This window comes from Hypanus sabinus, chromosome 17, assembly GCF_030144855.1.
Source record: "Hypanus sabinus isolate sHypSab1 chromosome 17, sHypSab1.hap1, whole genome shotgun sequence".
Lineage (NCBI taxonomy): Eukaryota > Metazoa > Chordata > Chondrichthyes > Myliobatiformes > Dasyatidae > Hypanus > Hypanus sabinus.
The window spans coordinates 3,501,951-3,518,256 of record NC_082722.1 but is presented as its reverse complement, the minus strand read 5'-3'; the positions used below and the strand labels follow the sequence as shown (position 1 = coordinate 3,518,256).

Below are 16,306 nucleotides of genomic sequence, written 5' to 3'. Positions count from 1 at the left end.
CCAGATTTATTCTCATTGAAATTTTATAAACTTGGAAGTAGTTTATAAACTGATGAGGAGCATAGATAAAATAGATAGTCAGAATCTTTTTCAGGGTAGGGGAGTCTAAAATGTGAAGGAGACATGAGCGACTGCAGATACTAGAATGTAGAGCAACACACGAAGCACTGGAAACATTGCACAGTTCATGGGAAGCTGCTGAGTTCCTCGAGAACTCAGATACAAATTGTGGTAAACTATGTATACCTGTCTGGACACGCCCCCCGCTGACTGCTCCTGTGGCTCCTCCCACAGACCCCTGTATAAAGGCGATTGGGGGTGCTCCTCCCTCAGTCTCGACATGGTCATGGTCCCTTTTTCATTGTTAATAAAAGCCTATCATTCACTTCCAGTCTCCTAGAGTTATTGAGGGTACATCACAGATATAAGGTGAGGGGGAGAAATTGAAAGGAAAGCTGAGGGACAAGTTTTTCATATATAAGACAGTGGTTCTTTGGAATAAGCTGTCATAAGAGGTGGTGGAGATGGATACGATTACAAAATTTAAAAGGCATTTGGACAGGTAATTAAGAGGGTTGTGGGCTTAATATGGACAAATTGGGTTAGCATCAATAAGCATGTCAATTGCAGAGAACAAAGTGTGCTCTAAGAGCAAGTTTCTGTGCCTATGAGTACCATGGGCAAACTCAGTACAAGATGCTTCATTTTTAAGGTGACTCATTGCAGTAATCTGCAATATTTGGGTGATTTTACAGCCCAGTTCAGAGAGCAGTTAAAAGTCAACTGCACTGATGCAGGTTTGGAAATACATTTGGATCAAATCAGGCATGTGGTACTGTCCCTCGAGGGTAGGTGAACCAGACTTTTTTCTCCATAGCAGTTGGATAATTCCATGATTATTAATGTTACTGGCTTTTTAATGCCAGCTTAATTCAGTATACTGTATTTATATTTCCCTGCTGACGTAGTGGAATTTGAAGTAAAATCTCTAGCCTCTGGACCCTGAAATAAAACTATCACTGTTAATTAACAGTTTTTGCACACTGCCACATTTTAAACTCTGTGGGCTTTTGAAAATACACAAATGTGTGCATGGCACTGAGAGAGAAATGATAATTCTCTCTTTAAAGTCCAAAAGAAACAATCTGTTACGTGATGTAATTCGATACATATAAAGAAAATGCAGATATTGATAGAACCAATAAAGAACAAGGAATGAGAATGGATATATGAGTGAATGTTGAACATGGTCAGATCCTTGGATAGGAGAGGTGAGGAGAAATCTGGTCCTGATGCAGTAAGGTGGGATTGGTGTATTGTGGTCATTGTGAACGAGGTAGACTGATAGGGCCCGTTTCTATGCTGTATGATTTCTGTGATTCTCATGATTTAGTTTTCAAAAAAATATATAATTTAGAATTCATGCAACAACTTTTAGCTTCACATGCAAAGAAATATGGAGTTCACGCTTTCTCAGAGAACAGTCATATGACATGCAAAAAATCAGGAAATCAGCAAGAAAGAATAGGTTAGAAACAGTAAGGCGATTTTCTCCCAGACTTATGTTAAAACTGTATCTACCAATTCCCTCCACAAACTGTCTGCTAGACTCACAGTAGCAATCTCATTGCCGTTGTGAGGGAGGGAAGTGTGCCAGAGCCTTAAAGAATCCGAATCTCTCTCTATAGTACCTGTAACCAGAAGGTGGGGAGGGTGGGGCGGGGTCATGAACTATGTGTCGTTAGTGTGTTTTCTACCCAGCATTGCCCTAGAACATTGTAATAACACCAGCCCTTTTGAGAAGGAACGTACCATCCTCACTAACTGCTCAGATGTTAAAGTCAGGAGTCTGTATATCACAGAGTGTTGGCCTTGGTTTAAGGGAGGTGGTGAGAGGGGTATGTGGGGGCAGTGTGGGGAAGACTAAACAGAAGATGGGAAAGATCAGGTTTGAACATGGGAATGGAGGGGTCTAGGTGCTGTGACCAAGTTATGAGTAAACTTCACTCCTAGAGCACTCAAGTACCTGATACACTGAATGCCTAGCTTAAGTATCCTTTCATTTTCGCTTCATAAAATGTGCTTTATCCACTTTCCTTGCAACTAAATAACTGGTAGTGAAATATGGACAAATGCTACTGAGATAAAATTACAAATTACAAACTTTAATTAAAAGCTGAATGAATAATTTAATATTGATATGTGACAGCTGCCAATGATTTCTTAACAAGCATGCAACAAATCAGTTCCCTTTGTTTGATACCTACTCCAGCCACACTCTGGGGGTGACACAGTAGTGTAGCAGTTAACATAATGCTATTACACCTCCAGCAATCTGGGTTTAATTCCCCCAATGTCTGTACAAAGTTTGTATGTTTGCCACATAATCACATGGGTTTCCTCAGCTGTTCCAGCTTTTTCCCTCATTCCAAAGACTTGAGGGTTGGCAGGTTAATTGGTCACATTGTTGTAACTGGGTGGTGTGGGTTCATTGGGCTGCAAGGGCCCGATACCATGCTGTCTATCTAAATAGGAGTATAAAAAAAGTTCAATCAGAGTTGGATGCATTGAAATGGAAGCTTGACCCAAAAATAATGCTAAGCATTTTACTGTCCTTGTATTGAGTTCTTGACTATTGTGTCTCAGTTCTTACATTTGCATCTAGTTCCCCAGGGATCTGTTTAATAATTCTAAAGGATGAGAAAAATACATTAAATCTTCCTTAAGAGAAAAGTCTAACCTTGGCATGTATCTCACTGAGGTAGCTCAGGTTGTCCAAATCTAGCAAAACACCAGCAGTGAAATAAATGAGGATGGGTAGATAAGCAAAGTGAGGGTCATTGATATCTCAGGAGAGTTTGCTCAGTGATGGATACATTGATGCTAAAATCTATGTACCAGTATAAGCTTTTGCTTTTGGACCAGTATAAGCTTTTGGAGAAAAGGATATGTGATGATCTAGGCTTCAGACCGGGCATGAAGCACATAATCTACTTGACAATGTGACCCCAGACCTCTGGTTTCATTCTAAGAGCTGGACTACCTAGAACTGATATCTTGAGGCACTGGAGAGACCCACCAACACTGTCTCTGCACAGACCCCACATCTACTGAAGAGCAATATGGACCACTACCAAGCTCTTCCAAGGCAGTGTGTCCAGCATTGAGGTTCTAATCATAGAATGTCACCTCCATTGAGCAAGCACATCATTCACATGCCCAATTCTTTACACTCAAAACAGACCCTCTATTCCAAGTTCTGTCACAGGAAGGGATTATCGGATGGACAAAAAAAATTAATTCCTAGAAAAAAATGCGTCTTGTGCATTGACTCCTTGGAATCATCCCTTGCTTTTTGATCACTCCATGTGGCAAAAGAGTGTTTGTGTTGGTGCTGAGAATCTTGAGTTTCTGTGCTGGATGCACACAGAACCGATGCATGAATGGACCATCCTTCTCCATCACGCGTCAGTTACTAGCCCTCAAACATCAGGCTCTTGAACAAAAGATACTCATTGTATTTCTGGTGTTCCCCCAACCAATTATCTCACTTTAAGTACTTGTTATTTCATGTTTCCATTATTTATTACTATTTATTTATATTTATGTTTACACAGTTTATTGTTCATTAATCCTGCTTACAGTTACTGATCTTTTGATATGTCTACAGGAAAAAGAATCTCAGGATTATATGTGTTATGTATTGACATGTATGTACTCTGATAATAAATTTTACTTTGAACTTTGAGCATTTGAACTGTTTGGATGGAGTTTGCACATTCTTCCTGTGACTATGTTGGTTTCCTCCAGGTTCTTCTAGAGTCATATCATACAGAAGCAGGCTATTCAGTGCATCACACCCACACTGGCCAGACACTTGTCTAAGGCTCTCAGCGACTCTTTTTGCACCACTCTGAACCATCCCTGGGTGAAGAAAGGCCCCCCAGGATTCCCTCTGACCTCTGACCTGAATTGCACCCACATCTCACCAATCTGGATATTGGTGGTTAATTATTTGCCCTTAACATGTGGGTGAGTGGTAGAATCGGTGGGGAGCTGAAGGGAGAATAAACATGGGATTTATGTAAGATTAGTTTAAGTGGAAGTTTGATATCCACCACTGACTCATTGGTCTGAAGGGCCTGTTTCCACGCTGAATCTGACAATGAATCTGTTCAGACCATAAGACGTAGGCCATTCAGCCCATCGAGCCTGCTCTGCCATTCCATCGTGGCTGATCTCAGATCTCACTCAAAGCCATATCCGTTGACGCCCTGACCCATCAGGAAACTATCACCTTGTGCTTAAATATACCCATGGACTTGGCCTCTACTGTGGCAGAGCATCCACAGATTCACTACTCTCTGACTAAAAAATTCCTCCTTACCTCTGTTATAAAAGGTCATCCCTCAATTTTGTGGCTATGCCCTCTAGTTCTGTATACCCCACCTTAGGAGACATCCTCTGTGTATTTACCTTATCTAGTCCTTTCAATGTTCAGTAGGATTCCCTGCTTTCTTCTAAATTCCAGTGAATGCAGGCCCAAAGCTGCCAAATGTTCCTCAAATGTTCCCTTTGTTCCTAGAAACATCCTCGTGAATCTCCCTGGACTCTCTCCAATGACAACACACCCTTTCTGTTGAAAATAAGTGAAGTTACATGAGCTAGCAAATCCTGTGCTGGATGAAATTTTAAGATCCAGTTCACTTGAGGCTTTGGAGGGATTTTTGTACTAATGCAAGACCCAAAATGTATGATACTCCCCCTTCTCCAGCCTTGTATCCCTTTTGCCAATCAACTTCCCAGCTCTAGGCTTCATCCCTCCCCCTCCTGTCTTCTCCTATCATTTCAGGTCTCCCCCTCCCCCTCCCACTTTCAAATCTCTTACTATCTAGTTTTTTAAGTTAGTCCTGATGAAGGGTCTCGGCCCGAAACATCAGCTGTACTTCTTCCTATAGATGCTGCCTGGTCTGCTGCGTTCCACCAGCATTTTGTGTGTGTTGCTTTTTCCAAAATGTATTATTTCATTTAAGCAGTTGAGGGAATATAAGTGAGCATGAGCTTAAAACCTACTTGCCAAATCCTCTGATCATGAGCCAACTGCTATGAATATTGACAGCTTATGAGTATTTCTCACCAGTAGGTGAGCAATTAGGCACCAAAGCTTCCAGTCAGCCCTCTGTCAATCAATCAGGAGCCTCCACTTTGAGACGGAAGAGTTTTTGTATTGGCAGGTGGACCCCAGCCATCCAGGTAATGCTGAGTCAGTGTATCTGATGGAGGGAACATCACTGCAAGGTCCAGTTCTTACGGAGTTGATTGCACTTGAACTCGGTCCATCGTCTGACAAAAAAACCTCAGGTCATTAGTGAAAATATTAACAATGTTTATTTTCATCTTAGAAGCATAAAACAGTCCACTGCAAATTGTCATGTGCTCCGAGGTTTCTGCATCTTATATGCTGGACTGCCCACTGATCTTGACCGGCTGCAAGCGTCGGAAAAGATAACTGAAATAATTTTATGTTGATTTCAACCAAATTGATCAGGAATGTTTTGCCTGAGATCATACATTGTGTATAGTTTTGTTCTCCTTCTCTAAGACATGACATTCCTGTCATTGAGAGACTACAAGAAAAGGATCTTGGCCTGAAACATCGACTGTTTAGGATAACAGGGTTGTTGACAGCAATAAAGGCATTTGGTAGGAAGGAAGGAAGGATATTTCTATATTAGTAGCTGGTGTTGGATTATTTGTATCCTTGCATCTTAACTAATTACCGGCTTGTAATTTTATAACTCCGTATATACGTGTTAATGTTTCCTAGTGGCCATAGTATGTATATACAATTGTTCAGTGTGCCTCTATTGGCTACATTTCCTTATGTCATCCTAGAAAGCTCGGGAAACTATTCTGCTGTTGCATTATTTGAATGGAAACCACCTTAGTGGTTGACTCCTATCTGAAAATTTGAATGGAATGTTTCTTATCTATGGAGTATAAAAACAGCTGACTAAATGGGCATCTTTTTATTTTTCTTTTGGTTCTCTCTTTCACTTACGAAATCTCTATCACTGCTTTTCAATTTTCTTAGTTCTATTAACACTTAATGAAACAGTGGTAACATGACAAGTTTTATACCTCTTTCTTGACCTTTGAACAAACCTCGGGTTAAAAGCACCAGAATCTAATACTGCTAAGACAGCAACTAATATATCCAATAAGGACTAAGAAGTAATATCTTTATTCATAGCATGGTTTGAACATGGAAGTCGTCACCACGTGGAACAGCTGTGCCCAACACTTAGAGAAAACTAGATAAACACATGAGGAAGAAAACACAAGTGGAGTTTATTATCATGTGCAAAAGTACTGTGAGGTACAGGTAGAGCAAAAAATTGCACCAATATCACAGGCACATGGCTTCAGGCAACACACGAATTATATATGCATAGAAAAAAATGTAGAGTATGCTCAGAGGATAAGATGATTGTTGGAAGGAGTTTCATATTGACCATTAACACTTTGTAGACCAATTTGGCTGAATGGCTTGAAAATGAAGTGAGATTACACATCATCCATAAAAAGGTCAGTAGAAATGATAAAACATAGCAGATATGTCCCAAGGAAAGAGATGACAGAAGGGTATTAATAACTAAGAGGTGTAGATCTGTCAGACGGCATTGGTTGCCAGTCCCTGTTGGATTTCCCTCTTTCATTAGCATCTTTGCGCAAGCTCTCCAGAGGAGACTTCCTTTGTTACAAGCTCTGTGTACACTCTCTAGACAGAACGTTACATAAACACAATGCCAACTTCCGAGATGAGTCTTGACAATCTAATGCATAAAAATGTCTTTGTGTTTATAAAATTGAATTTCTGCACCTCTAAAGTAGCACTGGTGCTAATGCTGCAGACTCCACTTAATATGGATTTAAAATTCTTGCTGACTTCTCTTTGCCCAAGGTCTTTTACTATACACATCACAGCAAGGCTGATGTCAGTCCTCAAGCAATATGCTTTTTAAATCGCACTGCTGAAATTGCTGAATCACGCTTGTCTGATTAGGAAACAGTGAGGAGACACCCACAAGGAACCAGCCTGTCACAGTGCCACACGCACAACACTAGTACTATTTTAAGTGGCAAGGAGCAACTATTTTTGTCTTTGTTAGAGACTCAGATGTCCCTTTAATGTTTCCATGCCCATGTTAGCCAAAAAAGAGCTGGCCTTCATTATCCCACCTTCTTCCACAGGCTGTAAAACCTCCTCAAAATTCACTAATTCTCCCAGTACAATTTTCTTTTCCTCTCATGGCAATTTTCCCAGCTGCTGCTTACACCTCCTTCTTTCTAACCATTTGTTACACATCAGCCTCCGTCACCTGTTCTCGCCTTTCACTGCTGCCACTTTTGTTAACCAGTCTCTATTGCTCTCCCTCTTCTCGAAGAGCCACCCTTCGGTTCTGTTCTCTCTGTACTGCCTCACGCTGTCTCTGAAGTGCAACACATTTTATCCAGTTCTGAAGAAAGGTCGTTAACTTGAAATCTTCACCCTGTTTCCCTCTCCAGATGCACTACTTGGCCTGATGAGGGTATCTAACAGCTTTGTTTCAGTTCCTTTTCCCAAAGAGCCTGTCTTCTGGTGTTCCATTCCCCTTTCACTAACTACTGCTATATCACACCTCTCCATCTGACTAACCAGTGATATTCCCCACCTCTCCATCTCACTAATTAATGTTAGAACACAGATCTGCATCTTACTAACTAATGTTAGATCACTCCTGTCCATCCACTAACTAATGTTATACCACACCTCTCCATCCACTAACTAATAACATACTGCATGTCTGCATCTCATCCCCAATCCCTGGATAGTTTCATACTTGTCTGACACATACACATTGTATATCTCTTCCTTCCTATTAGATTCTCATTCCCTGACTATCCTCCTTCCTGCCGGACTCTAATTCCTGGATATCTTGCTATTCCATCTCTGTTCCTGGATAGATTCTTTTACTTGTTCATTGTCTGTGAGCAATCGGGCATTCTAATTGAAAATTAAAGATTAGTTTTATTTGTCACATTTACACCAAAACATGCAGTGAAGTGTGTCGTTTATGTTAAATCAAATCTGTGAAGTGTCAACTACATTTCCAGCGCCAACACAGCATGCTCACAATTCACTAACCCGAGCCGTGCATCTTTGGAATGCGGGAGGAAACTGGAGCACCCAGAGGAAACCCACAAAGTCTGAGGGAGAATGTACAATCTCCTTAAAGAGAACAGAAGGAATTTATCCCAAACTTCCAGCTGGTGCTGTAAAGCAGTGCTCTAACCACTGTGATATTCCCAGTCTTCCAGCTGGTGCTGTAAAGCAGTGCTCTAACCACTGTGCTATTCCCAGTCTTCCAGCTGGTGCTGTAAAGCAGAGCTCTAACCACTGTGATATTCCCAGTCTTCCAGCTGGTGCTGTAAAGCAGAGCTCTAACCACTGTGATATTCCCAGTCTTCCAGCTGGTGCTGTAAAGCAGTGCTCTAACCACTGTGATATTCCCAGTCTTCCAGCTGGTGCTGTAAAGCAGTGCTCTAACCACTGTGCTATTCCCAGTCTTCCAGCTGGTGCTGTAAAGCAGTGCTCTAACCACTGTGCTATTCCCAGTCTTCCAGCTGGTGCTACAAAACAAATCTCTAACCACTATGCTATCCAGCTTTTATTGCCCATTTGTCTGTGAAATGAATGGGCAGTGAAGATGTCAGTCATGTTCCTCAACATTGCCTCTCTAAGCCAATACCTTTGAGATGAATTGGATGTACTGAAAAAGTAGATGTGTTTGTCTTGAAGAACTTGTCACTAATTAACTGCATCCTGTACATTTTAGAATCGTGCTGGCTAACAAAGGTGCCGGAGCACTGGAGTACTCCTGGAAGGTGCTGATTAATGGACATGGTGGAGGAGAGAACATTCAAGCAGCTACGTCGGTTCTTGGCACAGATACACTGACGGGGGAGGAATATGGTAAAGCCTCGTGCCTCATTTCTTTTAGCCCAATGTCCTTCTGAATGGTATGGCCAAAGCATGTCACTCAGCTAGAGAAGAAATTAGTCTAACACTATCCTTATCTGGCCATGTTGTTCTATTTCCCCTATCATCTTGTGTCAGCAAAAAATCTATAAAATTAATAAAAAGGGGAAGACAGATCTGTATCTAACCTGGTGTGTGTTCCTGTTAGAGTCATAGAGCAATACAGCATGAATACAGGCCCTTTGGCCTGTCAGTCCATGTTGACTCAACTAGTCCCAATTTCCTGCCTTTGGCATATATCCCTTTAACCCCTGCCACTCCATGTACCTGTTCAAGAGCTTCTTAAATCGTACCAGTGTACCTGACTTCGCCACTTCTTCTGGCAGCTTGTTTCATAATCTCACCACTCTGTGGCAAAAAAGTTGCCACCTTCTCATCCTGTCATCCCAAGTCTACGGCCCTCATCTTGGACTCCCTACCCTGGGAAAAGAATCGGTATCAGGTTTACTGCCAAATAAAAGAACATTCCTCTGGACCAAGGTGGATGACACAGCACATATAACTCAACACAACACATACAGCAATGTAACCACAAATTATAAAATGTATTCCCGAAGACTGACATTTAGTATAAGTTGCATTTCCCAGCACAAGTTAAACAGTATAATGCTACTGGCATGTTATAAGTGATAAAACCTGGGTGGTAGCAGGAGTCCAGTCTCACAGCCTGGGGAAAGAAGCTGTTTCTCATCCCAACAGTCCTTGTCCTAAAGCTATTGTATCTCCTGCCAGATGGAGGGGTCAAAGAAATTGTAGGATGGATGGGAGGGATGTTTGACAATGTTAGGGGCCCTGCATGCATAACACTACTAATGAATATCTCAGATGGGTGAAAGAGAGACCTTGATGATCTTCTCAGCTGTCCTTGCGTTCTTTCGTAGGGTCTTGCAGTCAGATGCCTTGCAATTCCCATACCAGGCGGAGATGCAACCGCAATGATAAGATGTAGTAATGAGAAGAGGGCATGTCCTCAGTGATGGGAGCCCTTAATGACGAATCGCACCTTTTAAGGCATCACTCTTTGATGCTGGAAGGCTAGTGCCAATCATGGAACTGGCCGAATTTGCTACTCTCTGCAGCTTTTTCCAACCCTGAGCACTGGCCCCTCTATATCAGATGGTGATGCAACCAGTTAGAATGCTGTCCATGATACATCTGCAGAAATTGACTAAAGACTTCAGTGACATATCAATTCTCCTCAAATTCCTAATGAAATATTGTCACTGACATGTCTTCTTTGTAACTACATCAATATGTTGGGATAAGAGTAATCTTCAGGGATGTTGACACCCAGGAACTTTAAGCTGCTCATCCTCTCTTAAGCTAATAACATACAAACTTCACGTCAGTACTGAGAACACCATTTAAACAATCACAGTCTGGGTTCGTATGTGAACCTCAGGGTTATGCCTTCTACAAAAGCTATTTAGAGTCAGGTGTTCTAATCAACGAATGCTGAAGGAGGTGAAAAAGAGCCCACTAGTAACAGCAAAAGACTGTTTGGAACTCAGAAATCTTTAGAACTTGCTATAAGTTCTCGGTCACGTGTCCGCTATAAGAAAAACACTGAACAGGAAGAATGTTCATGGAAGGACACCACAGAAGAAACCATTGCTCTCCAAAAACAGACATTGCTGCATGTCTCCAGTTTGCAAAATGTTCCACAATGCTTCTGGGACAATGTTCTGTGGATAGGTGAGGCAAACATTGAACTTTTTGGCAGAAATGCATACCATTATGTTTAGGGGAAAGGGCACTGCACAGCAAAACCAAAACCTTATCCCATGGTGGAAAAAGCTTTAAGGTTTGGGCTGCTTTGCTCCCTTACTGCCTGGACAGCTTGCAATTGTTCAGGAAACAAGCAATTCAAAATTGTATCAGGACTTTTTACAGGAAAAGGTCACAGTAGCAGTCTGTCACCTGAAGCTTAATAGAAATTAGATGATGCAACAAGACAATGATCTGAAACACAAGAGAAAATCAGTAACAGAATGGTTTAAAAAGAAGAAAATGTGTGTTTTGGACTGGCCAAGTCAGAGTCCAGGCCTTAACCCAATTGAGATGCTGTGGCATGCAAGCTATCCTAGAAATATTGATGAACTGAAACAATTTAGTATGGAGCAAAGGTCTAAACTTCTTCTTGCCATTGTGGAAGTCTGATCAGCAGATACAGGAAAGGCTTGTGGAGGATATTTCTTTCTTTTTACAGTATTTTTATTCAGAAGGAGAAAAAAAACAAGATTTACAGAGTGCAACATATAGATAGATCTCAACATAAATTGTGTACATTCATATACTGTAATAAAATTGATCAAAATGTTATAGCATATCACATAAAGGTATACCACTCAGTAATCAAAAATTTAAAGATAGGTTATACATCATAAAATAATTTTTTATATAAAAAAGTCAACCCCCTACCAACTAGCAAAGAAAAAAACTGATGGATGATAATGAATAATTAGAAAAAAAAAACATTTTCACTTAAGAAGAGAAGATAGAAATATACATAAAAGTCTGTGCACTTTTAAGCTTTATAAATTGGAAAAGTAATTTAGGAAAGGTCCCCAGATATCATAAAAAGATTGTTTCGAATTTAAGGCTGAGCAGTGGATCTTTTCTAAATTTAAATAAGACATAATATCACGTAGTCATTGAAGATGTGTAGGGGGGTAGACTCCTTCCATTTAAGCAAGATTGCTCTCCTTGCTAAAAGAGAGGTGAAAACTAAAACCTGTAAGTTAGGAGTATTTAAAGTTATATCTTCATTTGCAATAATACCAAACAAGGCTGTAAGAGGATTTAGGTACAATTGTTTGTGTGTTATTAGTTCAGGCAGATTGTCTCTGTCTATTATTATGACTTGCATAGAAAAATAGAACATTGAAAATCTGCAGCACATTATAGACCCTTTGGCCCACAATGTTGTGCCGACCATGTAACCTACTCTAGAAGCTGCCTGGAATTTCCCTACTGCATAGCCATCTATTTTTCTAAGATCCATGTACCTATCTAAAAAGACCCTATTGTATCTGTCTCTACCACCATTACTGGCAGTGCATTCCACGCACCCACCACTCTCTGTGTGAAATACTTAACCCTGACATCCCCATTGTACCTACTTCCAAGCACCTTAAAACTGTGCCTCCTTTCAGCCCTGAGAAAAAGCCTCTGACTATCCACACGATCAATGCCTCTCCTCATTTTACGACGCCTCTATCAGGCCACCTCACATCCTCCATCACTCCAAGGAGAAAAGGCTAAATATACTGAACCTATTCTCATAAGGCATGCTCCCAATCCAGGCAACGTCCCTGTAAATCTTCTCTGTACTTTCTCAATAGTATCCATATCCTTCTTAAAATGAGGTGACCAGAACTGAACACAGTACTCCAAGTGGAGTCTAGCTAAGATCTTACATAGCTGTATCATTACCTCATGGCCCTTGAACTCAATCCCATGGCTGATGAAAGCCAACACACCGTATGCCTTCTTAACAACACTGTCAACCTGCGCAGCAGCTTTGTGTGTCCTGTGGACATGGACGCCAAGATATATCTGGTCCTCTATATTGCCAAGAGTCTTACCATTAATATTTTATTCTGTCTTCAAATTTGACCTATTGAAATGAACCACATCACACTTACCTGGGTTGAACTCCATCTGCCACTTCTCAGCCCAGTTCTGCTGTAACCTCTGACAACCCTCCAAACTATCCCCAACACCCCCAACTTTTGTATCATCAACAAACTTACTAACCCACCCTTCTACTTCCTCATCCAGTTTATTTATAAATATCACAAAGAGGAGGGGTCCCAGAACAGATCCCTGTAGAACACCACTGGTCATCTCCCTCCATGCAGAATACAAACCATCCACAACCATCCTTTGCCTTCTATGGGCAAGCCAATTGTGGATCCACAAAGCAAGGTCTCCTTGAATCCCATGCCCCCTTACTTACTGAATGAGCCTTGCATGGGGAACTTTATCAAATGCCTTCCTGAATTCCATGTACACTACATCCACTGCTTTAACTTAATCAATGTGTTTTATTACATCCTCAAAGAGTTCAATCAGGTTTGTAAGAAATGGCCTACCCTTCACAAAGTCATGCTGACTATCCCTAATCAGATTATGCTTCTCCAAAAGCTCATAAGTCCTGCCTCTCAGGATCTTCTCCAAAAACTTCCCCACCCCTGAAGTAAGACTCACTGATCAAATATCCTGGATTATCTTTACTCCCTTTCTTGACCAAGGAAACAACATTTGCAACCTTCCACTCCTCTGGTACTTCTCCTGTCTGTATTGATGATGCAAATATCATTGCCAGAGACTCAGCAATCTCCTCACTCACTCCCAAGGTAGACTGGGGTATATCTCGTCTGGTCCTGGCGACTTATCTAACTTAATACCTTTCAAAAGCTCCAGCACATCCTCATTCTTAATGTCTATACACTCAAGTGTTTCAGTCAGCTTTAAGTCATCACCACAATTGCCGAGGTTCTTATCACTGGTGAATACTGAAGGAAATAATTTATTAAGTACTTCCGCTACCTCCTCCAGTCCATGTACATTTCCACTCTCACTCCTGATAGGTTCTATTCTCACACTGCTCATCCTCTTGCTCTTCACATTGTAGAATGTCTTGGGATTTCCTTAATCCTGCTCGCCATGGCCTTTCCATGGCCCCTTCCAGCTCTCCTATTCATTCTTCAGCTCCTTCCTGGCATCCTTATAATTTCACCGAGTTCTAACAGTACCTAGTTTCTTGAACCTTTCATAAGTTGTTCTTTTCTTCTTAACTAGATTTTCTACATCCTTTGTACATCTTGGATCTTTTACCCTATCATCCTTTCCCTGCCTCAATGGAACATACCTATACTGAGCGCTATACAAATGTTCCCTGAGAATTTGCCACATTACTGCCATGCGTTTCCCTAAGAACATCTGCTCCCAATTTATGTTCTCAAGTTTCTGCCTAATAGCATCCCCCATTCCAATTAAATGTTTTGCAAAATTTTCTGCTTCTATTCCTCTCCAGCACTATGGTAAAGGATTTAGAGTTGTGATCTCTACCTCCAAAATGCTCTCCCACCAAGAGATCTGACAGCCGACCAGGTTCATTTTCCAATACCAGATCAAGTGCAGCCTCTCCTCTAGTTGGCTTATTTACATATTATGTCAGGAGACCTTCCTGAACACACCTAACAAACTCCACCCCATCTGAACCCCTTGCTCCAAGGAGATGCCAGTCAATATTAGGAAAGTTAAAATCACCCATCCCAACAGCCCAATTATTATTGTACCATTACAGAATCTGCCTACCCATTTGCTCCTCGATGACTCTGTTATTATTGCAGGTCTATAAAAAACACCAGTAGAGCTATTGCCCCTTTCCTATTTCTGACTTCCACCCACAGAGACTCCGTAGACAATCGCTCCATGATTTCCTCCTTTTCTGCAGCTGTGACACTCTCTCTGATAAGCAGTGCCACTCCTCCACCACTTTTGCCTCCCTCCCTGTCCTTTTTGAAACTAAACCTGACACACAACAGCCATCCCTGCCCCTGAGTCACCCAAGTCCCTGTAATGGTCACAGCATCATAGTTCCATGTATTGATCCATGCTCTAAGTCCATCCACATTGCTTATAATACTCCTTGCATTAAAATAGAAACATGTCAAACCATCAGGCTGAATGCTTCTTTGCGCTATCATCTGCCTATCCTTCCTCATAAACTCCCTACAAGCTGTCATTACTTATGCCCCATCCTCTGCCTCTTCACTTTGGTTCCCACCCCCTTGCAACTCCAGTTTAAACCCTCTCTAGTAGCCTTATCAAACCTCCCTCCCAGGATATTGGTTCCCCTCCGGTTCAGGTGCAACCCATCCCATTTTCCCCAGAAAAGGTTCCAATGATCTGAGAACATGAAACCATGCCCCATGCACCATTTCCTCAGCCACTCATTCACCTGTTCTATCTTCTTGTAGTGACCTCCACTAGCTCGTGGCACTGGGAGTAGTCTGGAGATTACCACCTTGGAGGTCTTGCTCTTCAGCCTCCTTCCTAACTCCCTAAACTTACTGCACAGGACCCTTACACCTCTCTCCTGACTTATGTCATTGGTCCCAACATGTACCCTGACCTCCGGCTGTTTACCCTCCCCTTCAAGAATATTCTGAAACCGCTCAGAAACATCCTGGACACTAGCACCCGGGAGGCAACACATTATTTTGGTTTCTATTTTGCTGCTGCAGAATCTGCAATCTGTCCCCCTAACTGCCGAGTCTCCTATGACTGTTGCTCCGCCTGACTTCACCCGACCCTTGTGAGGCTCAGAGCCGACCACACTGCTACTGCCTGACTTCACCCGACCCTTGTGAGGCTCAGAGCCGACCACACTGCTACTGCCTGACTTCACCCGACCCTTGTGAGGCTCAGAGCCCACCACACTGCTACTGCCTGACTTCACCCGACCCTTGTGAGGCTCAGAGCCCACCACACTGCTACTGCCTGACTTCACCCGACCCTTGTGAGGCTCAGAGCCGACCACACTGCTACTGGTCTGGCGGCTGCTGCCTTGCCCAGATAAGTCATCCCCCACAGCAGTATCCAAAGGGGTAGACCTGTTGCTGAGGGGAATGGCCACCAGGGGACCCTGTACTGACTTCCTTCTCCCTTTACCTCTCTCAGTGTTCACCCAGCTACTCCCCGAGTCCTGCACTCTGGGTGTAATCATCTGCTCAAAAGTCATATCTATCAACTGCTCTGCCTCCCAGATTATCCCAAGTTCATCCAACTTCAACTCTAGCTCCTTAATGCTGGAGTTGGCTGCACTTCCTGCAGGTGTAGTCTTCAGGGAGTCTGTCAGGTTCCGTGAATTCCCACATTCTACAGGAGGAGCATTCCACTGCCACATCTGCCATCCTGCCCGCACTGTGCAATGGGCCACCAAGACCAAATCTTCTAAACTGATTCTTTGGCCTCAGCCACTTCTCTTTGAAGCCTCTTGAGTCAAAGGCTGATGCACGTATTCTCACTGCTGGACTATTCCCCAACAATGGCTGCCCCAACATAGATGAAGATCAGACAACATTTTATGAGTAATTAATGCAGTAAACCAGGTAACTGGAAAGGGTTCACAAACATTTTTTTTTTGCAACTGTATATGGTTAATGACAAGATCCTTACAATGTACTGCTATGCTTTCTAAAAGTCCAACAC

The 16,306-nt window shown here is 42.2% G+C and overlaps 1 protein-coding gene across 4 annotated transcripts in view; it reads left to right on the top strand.

The window, feature by feature from the left end:
* Nucleotides 1-16,306, top strand: part of hydin (HYDIN axonemal central pair apparatus protein) — a 1,146,554-nt gene that overhangs the window by 977,168 nt on the left and 153,080 nt on the right. For all 4 annotated transcript variants that reach the window (XM_059992477.1, XM_059992476.1, XM_059992474.1 and 1 more), the window contains one exon: nucleotides 8,880-9,016. In XM_059992477.1, the coding sequence (XP_059848460.1) occupies nucleotides 8,880-9,016 (137 nt within the window). The remainder of the gene's footprint in view (nucleotides 1-8,879; nucleotides 9,017-16,306) is intronic.